Genomic DNA, 11,699 nt, shown 5'->3' with positions numbered 1-11,699 from the left:
AAAAAAAGAGGGACGACAGACAAGTCGTTACGGTTCTTGCCTTTTAAAGGATAAAGTTTCTTGCCTTTATCCCCAATCGGGATAAATTTCTCCAAAAAAACTTAACCCGAGTAGCGATACATACTATGCACAGGTAAATACATCACCATATTTATGGGAAATGTCTCACGATTTTTGGTGCTGGAGGGGGAAGCCTGATGTTCCTAGAAGTCCATAATTTTATCTGTTCTGTTTCTTAGTCCATAAAAATTTTTATTTTAAAAAGGTTTAAGCTTTTTATTTTTAAAGTTTAATCCATAAAATATGTTTTCTCCATTAAATTTTAGTCCATAATTTTTCAAATTTTTCTGAAGAGGGGGCATATAGACAAGTATTAAGGAAGAGATTTTATTCCTCCTTCCTCGAGTGCCAGTATGAGTCTATGTATATTTTTTCACAGCTAACTTTAGAGGGGATGTATCAAAAAAAAAAAAAAAAAAAAAAAAAAAAATCCGAAAGCGTAACAATTTAGGAAGGTAGCCATTTTGAATGTTGAAGTAAACCCCCTAGTTTCCCTGGAAAAAAAAATGTCTGCCCTCTTATATGACTTTTTTTTTAAGGATAGGCCTTGTTTCTTAGATGTTGTTTACTCCTTAAAAACGAGCATTATGTATAAAAACTTATGATAAATAAAACTATAATAGGAACTAAAGAGAAAAAAATATTACTCAAGTACAGCTAAAATAAAGGTTTTCCAAAGGGATATTTAAAGTTTTCCATTCCTTGGCCCAGGTACCCCTGGTCTTCCCCCCCATAATTATTTTCCGAATGCACCACAGGTCTCAAAGAATAGTCTTTATATAAATAAAGAATTTGACAGTCTCTTAGAAGCAAAGGGTTGGTAACTATAAAGATTCTCGTACAGTTGGCGTGTGACATGAAGGGGGATTATGGACCCCATGTATGGACCCACGGAACTTGACATCTGTGATTTGATGAGGCGAAGAGTGGAAGTATGCCAAGTGTGGCAGAAAGAACGATGTACACCAGAGGATAGAGAGTGAGTAGCACATTGCTTGGATCCAAAACTAATAATTATGTAATCAAAGCATTCCGTCAGAGATCGCGTGATCCCTTTTTTTTCTTCCCGTAGATCGTGGAATAATGTTTTTGATCACATGACGCGACTGGAAGAATGCCTTGGAAAACTTCAATTTTGCGTCAGAACTCATTTCGCTAAGTCCAGCTACCTAGAACGTGGCACTGATAATGTTGAAGCCAAAATTATGGAGGTAAGAATATTGCTTATATTTGAGATTTAAAAGGTCATTACGTAAGGATGAACCTCATTCGTGCCCTGTCAATGCGATAAAGATACAAATAAAAAATTACAAATCAGAGGCAACGCCATAGCGTTGCCTATAGTAAAGGCCATACGGCTCCAGTGTTTTATTATTATTCGTTTTTTTTCCAGAGGCACTTCATATGGAAGGGGTCGTCGTAAAAACTTCAAAGGGACTCATTCGATTGGAATCGAGAGTTCTAGTGCTCTTTTAAGAGTCAAAAGTGATCGGAGGGCAACTAGCCCCCCAAGTTCTTTTTCCCCAAATACATCTGATAAAAATTTTGAGGTAGCCAATTTGTTAAAAACAGTCGAAAGATCATATAACAAAAAATTTGGGGTCGATACAAGCCCCCAAGGCCCGAGGGAAAGCGTTGTAACTTATGCCCTGGGGGAATACAAGGTTCTTATGGAAGTTCTGCTCGTATAAACTTGCAGAGGGCTCATTTGATTAGAGATTGAAAGTCCGAGTCCACTTTTTCAGAGTCAAAAGTAATCGGAGGGCAAATACCCCATCCCCCCACTACGCCTTTTTTTTCTCAAATGCATCATATACAAATCCTGAGATATACATTTTATTAAAAGGTCAGGTAACAAAAACTTCGGTGTTGACAAGCCCCCCAGGGCCCGGGCAGGCGTTGTAAGCTATGCCCTGGGGGTATATATGGTTCTTACGGAAGGGACGCTCGTATAAGCTTCAGAGATTGCTCTTTTGACTGGAAATTGAAAGTTCTATCTCATTTTGAGTCAAAAATGATCAGAGAGTAGCTAGCCCTCCCCACGCTCTTTTTTCCCCAAATAAACCCGATAAAAATTTTGATGTAGCTATATTATTAAAAATAGTTCAGAGATTATATAACAAAAACTTCGGGGTCGACACAACCCTTCAGGGCCTGTGGGCAAGCACTGTAAGTTATAACCTGGGGGCAAATATAGTTCTTACAGATGGGATGCTCGTATAAACTTCCGAGACGGCTCCTTAGATTGGGAATTCAAATTTTTAGTTCACTTTTTCAGAGTCAAAAGTGATCAGAGGGCAACTCGCCCCTCCAACCTCTACGTCCTTTTCTCCAATTATATCCGATAAAAATTTTCATTTAGTTGTTTTGTTAAAAATAGTTCAAAGATCATATAGCAAAAACTCCAATGTTGAGACAACACCCAGGGGCCCGGGGCAGGCGTTTTAGGTTATGACCGTGGGGCAAATAGTTTTTAGATAAATGTTTTGTTAAAAATAGTTGAAAGGTCAGATAGCGAAAACCCCGGGGTCGGCAAAGCTCCCCAGAGCGTGGGGGCAGGTGGTGTAAGTTATGCTCTAGTGGTGTATATGGTTCTTAAGAAGGGATATTCGTGTAAACTTCAGAGAGGGCTTATTTGATTGGAAATTGGAAGATCTAGTTCACTTTTTAAGAATCAAAAGTGGTCGGATGGCAGCTAACCCCCACGCCCTTTTCCCCAAATATGTCTGATAAAATTTTGAAGTAGCCATTTTGTTGAAAATAAATCAAAGATCATGTAACAAAACTCTGAGGTTGACGCAACCCCCTAGGGTCCGAAGGCAGGCTGTGTAAGTTATGCCTTGGGGACAAATATGGTTCTTATATAAAGGGTGCTCGTATAAGCTTCAGAGAAGGTTCATTTGATTGGAAATTCAAAGTTCCTGTTCACTTTTTCAGAGTCAAAAGTGATCGGAGGGCAATAGCCCCCCCCCCTCTACACCCCTTTTCCCCAAATAAATCCGATAAAAATTCTCAGATAGCCATTTTGTTAAAAATAGTTCAAAAATCATATAACAATAACTCCGGTGTCGACACAACCGCCCAGGGTTTGGGGGCAGGTGCTATGGTTCTTATTAAAGGGGTGCTCATACAAACTTCAAAGATGGCTCAATTCTTGGAAATTGGAAGTTTAGCTCATTTTTTCAGAGTCAAAATAGATCGAAGGGCAGCTAGCCCCCCTCCACCCAAGCCACCTTTTCCCGAAACGCATCAGATAAAAATTTTGAGGTAGCCATTTTGTTAAAAATAGTTCAAGGCCGTATAACAGAAACTCCGGGGTCGATACAATGCTCTAAGGGCCGGGGGCAGGTGTTGTAAGTAATAACCTGGGGGTATGTAAGGTTCTTATGGAATGGATGCTCGTATAAACTTCAGAGAGGGCTCATTTGATTAGAAATTCAAAGTTCAAGTTCACTTTTTCTCAATCAAAAGTGATCAGAAGGGTAAGTAGCCTCCATTCCCCCACAGGGCCTTTTTTCTTCAAATGCCTCAGATAAAAACTTTGAGATGTATTTTGTTAAAAATAGTTAAAAGGTCAGATAACTAAAAGCCGTGCTTGGTTGAATGCGTGGCGTAGACCAAACGATAAAGCCTCTAGAGAAATGTAAGTAATAGCTAAAAGTGGACACGAGTCGTTCATTCAAGTTTGAAGCTATTCGATTTTTGATGACACTTGGTATTTACAAAGTGACATATAGCGATAGCAAATTCTGGCGGTCTGTCGGTCCCGGTTGTGCTAGTTTAGGCACTTCCAGATAAGCTAGGACGATTAAATTTGGCAGCCGTATCAGGGACCAGACCAAATTAAATTAGGAATAGTCGTTTCCCCGATTCGACTATCTGGGGGGAGTGGGGGGGGCCGGTTAATTCGGAAAAATTAGGTATTTTTAACTTACGAACGGGTGATCGGATCTTAATGAAACTTGATGTTTAGAAGCATATCGTGTCTCAGAGCTCTTATTTCAGATCATGACCGGATCCAGAGACATGGGGGGGGGGAGTTGGAGCAGGGGACTTTAAATCTTGGAAAACGCTTAGAATGGATGGATCGGGGTGAAACTTGGTGGGAAAAATAAGCACAAGTCCTAGATACGTGATTGACATAACCTGAACGGATCCGATCTCTTTGGGGGAGTTGGGGGGATGGTTAATTTTTAACTTACGAAGTAGTGATCGGATTTTGATGAAATTTCATATTTAGAAGGACCTCGTAACTCAGATCTCGTATTTCAAATCCCGACTGGATCCAGTGTTGCTGGGGCGAGTTTTAGGGGGAGACCGGAAATCTTGGAAAAGGCTTAGAGTGGAGAGATCAAGAGGAAACTTGGTGAGAAGAATAAGCACACGTCCAAAATACGTGACTGAAATAAACGGACCGGATTCGCTCTCTTTGGGGGAGTTGAGGGGTGGGGGGTAATTCGGAAAAACTAGAAAAAAGATGTATTTGTAACTTACGAACGGGTGATCATATCTTAATGAAATTTGATATTTAGATGAATTGGACACGGGGACATGGAAGTTTGAGGGGGAAACAGAAATTTGGCGAGTTTGGTGCTTCTGGACGTGCTAGGACGATGAAAATTGGTAGGTGTGCCAGGGACCTGCACAAATTGACGTGATAAAGTCGTTTTCCCGAATTCGACCTTCTGGGGGGCTGAAGGAAGAGGAAAATTTAGAAAAATAAGGTATTTTTAACTTACGAGTGGGTGGTCGGATCTTAATGAATTTTGAAATTTAGAAGGACCTTGTGTCTCAGAGCTCTTATTTTAAGTCCCAACCGGCATTAAGCCTCTGATTTTCCTTTTAAATCAGTCTGTTGATTCTTAGAATTTTGCTAGAGCTCATGCCATATGAGCTCTTGGCTCTTGGATCTTCTGACCTCGTCACAAGTGTCATATGAGCTCTTAGCTCTTGTTAATTATTACCGTAAAGTTTTTAATGGTGTTAATACAGCATTCAAGTAACTTTCTGTAAAGTCTAAATAATTTTTACCAAAAATATTCGACTATCTGATCGTCTACCCTTGTCTTTGGCTAATATCCTATCTGGGCTCAAGAAAGTTAAACAATCTGGTGTTATTGACAGCTATAGTATTTGTTTTAATCGTTTTTTATTTGATTGCCCTGCTGTTATGAGTCATTTGGAGTTGCTATCCCAAGTATGTCTAGCTTAATCTATTGCACCAGAGAGTTTTCTAATTCGTCTTGTTAGCTCTCTTTTTAAGCGAGGAAAAGATCCTAATAGTTGCAGTAGTTGTCGATCAGTCACCGTGCTTTCCTTTTTGAGCAAAGTAATTGAACATTAATTACTACCAGAAATTCATTCTAAGTGCGATTTTACGTCTATAGAAGTTGGTTTACGTAGGGGTCTTAGCTGCTCTCAAGTTCACCATATTCTCACTCGCCTTATGAAAGATGTGGTTAAATCCAAAGATCCACTTTACTGCCTAACAGTGGATATTGATGGATCGTTTGATAACATTGTTTATTCCAATGTCCTGCATTTCCTTACTTTATCTGTTGTAAATGCCGACGACTTTCTTTCATTAAGCCGTAGCCATAGGAGCCTAATTGAAAATTAGGAACCTAGAAAATTAGGAGCCTATTGTGTCTTGGTCCCGTTGGCCTGTCAATTAATCCTTTAGTTTATTTGTGCTAAACAAACTCCGTAGGCGTCTTAGCTGCTCTCAGGTTCAACATATTCTCACTCGCCTTATGAAAGATATGGTTAAATCCAAAGATCTACTTTACTGCCTAACAGTGGATATTTCTGGATCCAACAAACACAACTTAGAAATAATAGGGAATTTTTTCAAGAGAGTGGGATTAAATTCAATGAATATTTCGGTCTTATGTCTAAGGGCCATCTTCAGCACAACACCAGAAACTTGTAAATTTATATAATGTAAGTTTATATATATATATATATATATATATATATATATATATATATATATATATATATATATATATATATATATATATAAATATAAATAAAATACAAATTATATATAAACTTACATTAAAATGTGAAAATTAAAACTAAAAATGTTTTTAAAAAACTTTTATGTATCGCTTGATAACGTTGTTCATTCTAATGCCCTGCACTACATTACTTTATCTGTTAAAAATGCCGACGACATTCTTTTATTAAGCCGTATTTATAAGATCTTTTCAAAAATTTTCAAAAATTAAAAATTTTTCCATGCTTAAGTTGCGTCTTGGTTCCATTGGACTGTCTATTAATCCTTCTAAATGTGAATTCCTGTGTTTTTAGTAGTCCATACCGTTAAGTTTTTCTCTTTTTCTACCTGTCCGATCCTAATAAATAGAGTAGTTAGGAATCAGGGTAGCATATAGGAAAATTTCGTCAAATAAAGGTGATGAAAGAGTTTATATAGTTTGTACCATAGTTTTAGTTCTCCAGTTATTCTCTTCCTTCTAATACTACCCATTTGTTCCGTAAAAAGCATTGTTGTAAACTACGATTGGTATGCTTTAGATATTGTAAATTTTTACTTCGTTTACCGCGATGATACTGTAATAGTAGATAGGGACTTGTTAATATACCATCTCAAATAAATGGCCTTACTGATGCTTAATGTGTCAAAACTTTGAATTTTGTTCCTGTTTATGGCCGTATTTTGCATTTGTTTTCTTCCTGGAGCTGGTTAGCAACTTTTCTTGCTTATAGTATTTACAATTATTTTTGTGTTGTTTTTGCTTTCTTTTCTCTTCAATTTTTTGTACTACACATTGCTGTTTCTGCTTTTTTGTGGATAGTAAACTTATATCATTATTGTTAGTAATTCTAGGAGTAAGTTGGGTAGTTCATGAACACTTGTGTAGATTAATTTGAGTAAAGCTTCACCACAAACAGCTATTTAATAATACCTATTACTTGATTAACAAACTCTTTTAAATAGCATTAGTTTTTCGGAACTTTTCTTCCTATGTGTAAGGTTTAACTTTGTACTTTCTAAAACCAGCTTTTCATTTGAGGATGTTAAACTTTGTGAGTAAACTAAGCTTTTATGCTCTTCTTCTATTGTGAGTTATTACAGCATGATCGTATTTTTAGCTTTTTGAAAGCGCAGGAAAGACCGCATGGATCTTTTGTGGGGAGTGCTAAATGAGTTTTTTTTTGTGCTTACGTAAAGAATATTTAATTTTCTGTTTACATATAAGAGCATTAACCATATAATAGTTGAAACGCGGTGTTTTATCTACCATTTTCTGTCACAGTTGATCTGAAAACCGAAGACATGACATGACATGACATATATGTCATTGACATGACATTGACATATACTTAATTCATGACTATTGAAAACGACTTTGGCTAGATATTCTAAGCAATCGCCCAAAATAAAAAAAAGAATCATTCCTGCCATCTAGCTTTTAGTTAGTCAATAGCTGATAGGCTGTGCTCAAAAGTCCAGGGATTACCGCTAATGACAAGAAAGGAAAAAATAAGGAAAGGAACGTTCTGCAACAGAAGCGTTCTGGATTTAAGAATACTTAAAACTGAGTAACTGTTGGCTACTCGAGAAGTCTAAAATTAACTCGGGAGTTGAGAGTTAAAAACCCTTCTAATGATGAAAGTTAAGGCGACCTAGTTTCCTCTGGCCAAGCCTCTCATTTTGAAGAATTGGCTAGAGTGATTGATATAGAATATCTTAAGTAACTAAACTTTATTGGAAATTGGAACGTATTTTTATTTGGATTTTATTTTATTTAGAATGCTTAGAAGAAGTGCGTTTAAACAAGTATAACAAATTTAAATTATTTTAGGAATAAATAATACGTTTTTCTTGTTTATTATCAGACAGTTTTTGTATAATTATATATGTTTTTTATGAAATTTATGAAAATAAAAATTCAGTTTTTAACGAAAAAAAAACCTACATGTGAAGTTGTGTGTTTTTTGTAGCTGCGAATGCGTAAAAAAAAAGCTTATTGAAGATAGAATATTTAAGTAAATAAACTATATTGGAAACCGGAAATTATTTGGATTTCATTTTATTTAGAATGCTTAGAAGAAGGGTGTTTAAACAAGTACAAAAAATTTATATTATTTTAGGAATAAATAATGTTTTTTTGTTGTGTTATCAGACAATTTTTGTATAATTATATATATTTTTATAAAATATATGAAAATTAGGATTTCAGTTTTTGATGAAAAAGACATCCATATGCAGTTATATGTTTTTTTTTAGCTACGAATGCCAAAAAAAAAAACAGCTAAAATCATGTGTCACCAAAGCAGTTAAAGAAATTGTAGCTTTACTTCGAAGGTGCTACTGTCTATAGGAATCGGCATGATTTTAGTAGTTGAATTTTTACGGAGGAAAAGGTTGTAAAATTTATCTTATTTGTTTTGCTTATCTAACTACCTTTGGTTCAACCTGGTGATACTGAAGAAAAAATGATAACGGCCAAAAATTTTCACAGTTTTGAGACCGCCAGAAAAAGAATCGTAGAAAATCGTGTTTTCAAAAATCAATAATCCTAAGATTAATTTATTTTAACTTTATTTATTTATTTAAAATGTATTTTTTATTTTTAGTGTCCTAAGTATTTTAACCCAAAGACTAATTTCAAGTCATTCACTTCTGTCTAATATCATACAAACTGTTCCTGTTGTGTAGGTGGTAATGTTCCTTTTTTTATTTACTACTCCTTTTATTCGTTTCTGTATATTTCACTTTGATTATTTTTTTTTAATTTGTATCGAATGTATATTTTGTGTATGTACTTTCTTATTTTTTATATTTCTTCATACTTTTTATTTTGTTTATTACTTTTCTTTATTCGTTTCTTCATATTTCACTTTGATTAATTTTTGTTTTAAATTGTATCGAATGTATATTCTATGTATGTACCTTCTTATCATTTATATATCTTCTTGTTTATATTCGTTTTATTTAACAATGAACTTCACAGGAACAATTAAAATACGGATACATCCTTTAATAACACATTTAATCTTACAAGAAAAAAAAACAAACATTTTTGTGCAAAAAATAATAAAAGTCCAATATTTCAGCTCTTTGTAGTAAAATCCTAGAGAATTTATATATATATTTTTATTTATATATATTTTATCATATTTATATTCCGAATATATGTTTATATTATAAATTTTTTATTTATACATATTTTATCATATTTATATTCTGGATATATGTTTATATTATATATTTTTATTTATTATAATTTTTATTACTAAAAACGTATACAACCTTCAATAATACAATGAACTTAAAAAAAAAAAACATTTTGCGCAAAAAAATAATAAAAGTTTGAATATTTCAGCTCAATATAGTGAACCTAAACCAATGAGGAAAAAGGTAAAAAAAAGGGAAAAAACTAGCTTAAACAAATTGATGTATGCAAAAAATAGGGAATTTTTATATATTTTTTATTTATATATATTTTATCATATTTATATTCCGAATATATGTTTATATTAAATATTTTTTATTTATATATATTTTATAATATTTATATTCTGAATATATGTTTATATTATATATTTTGATTTATTATAATTTTTATTAATAAAAACGTATACAACCTTCAATAATACAGTGAACTTTTCAAAAAAACATTTTGCGCAAAAAATAATAAAAGTTTGAATATTTCAGCTCCATATAGTGAACCTACACCAATGAGGAAAAAGGTAAAAAAAAGGGGAAAAAACTAGCTTAAACAAATTGATGTATGCAAAAAAAGGGAATTTTTATATATTTTTATTTATATATATTTTATCATATTTATATTCCGAACATATGTTTATATTATGTATTTGTTATTTATATATCTTTTATCATATTTATTTTCTGAGTATATGTTTATATTATATACTTTGTATTTATTATAATTTTATTAATAAAAACATCTACAACCTTCAATACTACAGTGAACTTTGCAAGAAAAAAAATATTGCGCAAAAAATAATGAAAGTCCGAATATTTCAGCTCCATTTAGTAAAGCCTACACCAATGAGGAAAAAGGAGAGAAAAAAGAAACTAGCTTAAAAAGAATAATGTATGCCAAAAATTAGGGAATTTTCGTTATTATTTGTGCACAGAAGGTTTTTGTCATGCAAATTTCACTGTTAAATTAACAGTCTTACGTGTTTTTGAATATCTTCATTTCATTCTAACTGTAAATGGAAAAGCAATTTTGTCCAAGAAATTATTTACTTTGTAGGAACTTATTAAATTGGTCTATATTTTGCTGAATCGTGTTATATTAAGCAGATTTCTTGCTATTTGACGCCATCGTGATTCTGTGGGACTGGAGTATGGAAGACAAATTACTTTACCAGCTGCGGGCTTATGGGAGCTGTATTACCTATTCTTTATGTTTAAATATAATAATAATAATTTACTTTATGCTTCTCAGGCATGTTTTAGGTTAGGGCTGATTGCCACAATTATAATGCTCAAAAAAGCAAGGTACTGTCTACTCCAATTGCCATCACTACAAGGTCTAAGCTCTCCTTTATTTATCGAGGAATAAAATTATAAAATAGTAATGATGAGACAATTAATGACATAACAAGGTTTGAAGAATTTAGAAATAAAGTTAATGAAAAAATGTTTTCTAATTACGAGTTATAGGTTATGATTTGTCATTTTATTTGTAAATTAATGGACTGTTAAAAATATGATAATTAGTGATGTAATTATGAATAAATTAATGAATAATAATGAATAAAATGAATGAAATTACGGAATAGTAATGATAAGACAATTAATGACTTAAAAAGGTTAGAAGAATTTAGAAATAAAGCTAAGGAAAAAAATGTATTCTAAGTATGAATTTCAATATTATTATTTGTGTCATTTTTTTCCATTGTTGTTTGAGGGATGTGAAGGAGTGTAGTGGAATATTTTTTTTTTTTTTTTTTTTTTTTTTTTTGTCACGGTGACTCTAGCTGCAGATTAGCAATGAATTATGTACGGATATAGTTGCTTTAGTTGTGTATTTAGTTGATGCTTATAATCATTAATAAGGAATTTTTCATTCCCGGCACGCCCCTAGACAACTTGCTTTTGCAAGTTCATGGGCAGGCTCAACCTATATTTCTATTAATAAACTTGACTTATCCTTATATTTCTGTTATCAACTCGACTGAACTTAAGTCGAGTTAAGTGCTGATAGCACCAAGAAAAATATTACCATCATCATCATGCAATATCAAATTGCACCAATCATTAATAAGGAACTTTTTGTTCCTGGAACGCCCCTAAGACATTATATATCAGTTTTCGATCAATTTTTTAAGCTGGAACTAAACGACTAGACATTTTAAAGTTGCTTAAAAGTTATCTTTAAGTACCTTTATTTTGTTTCTTATATTCTTTTTAGCCTTTCTATTTTAGGGGCACATTGACTGAATTTTGAACAATATCTATATTGTAGCATCTCTTTACTAAACCCGTTTTAAAATTTGTTTCAAACGTATTTATAATTTGAATTATTATAGGGACACATTTCTTTTTTTGACACATAAATAAGTCAAGCTTAATAAGCGGAATCGGTAACAGCAAAGTATTACAAGAATTTTTTAAGTTATATTTTTATATT

At 33.1% G+C, this 11,699-nt stretch overlaps 1 protein-coding gene across 7 annotated transcripts in view; it reads left to right on the top strand.

Moving 5' to 3' along the window:
• Nucleotides 1-11,699, top strand: part of LOC136031651 (uncharacterized) — a 238,092-nt gene that overhangs the window by 52,688 nt on the left and 173,705 nt on the right. For all 7 annotated transcript variants that reach the window (XR_010618551.1, XM_065711311.1, XM_065711305.1 and 4 more), the window contains one exon: nucleotides 1,133-1,271. Coding sequence is in view for 6 of the 7 variants with exons in the window: in XM_065711311.1 (XP_065567383.1) it covers nucleotides 1,133-1,271 (139 nt within the window). In the remaining variant the exon portion in view is untranslated. The remainder of the gene's footprint in view (nucleotides 1-1,132; nucleotides 1,272-11,699) is intronic.

Source organism: Artemia franciscana, chromosome 10 (assembly GCF_032884065.1).
Source record: "Artemia franciscana chromosome 10, ASM3288406v1, whole genome shotgun sequence".
Taxonomy (NCBI): domain Eukaryota; kingdom Metazoa; phylum Arthropoda; class Branchiopoda; order Anostraca; family Artemiidae; genus Artemia; species Artemia franciscana.
Note: the sequence above shows the minus strand (reverse complement) of the source record. Positions and strands in the feature narration are given on the sequence as shown.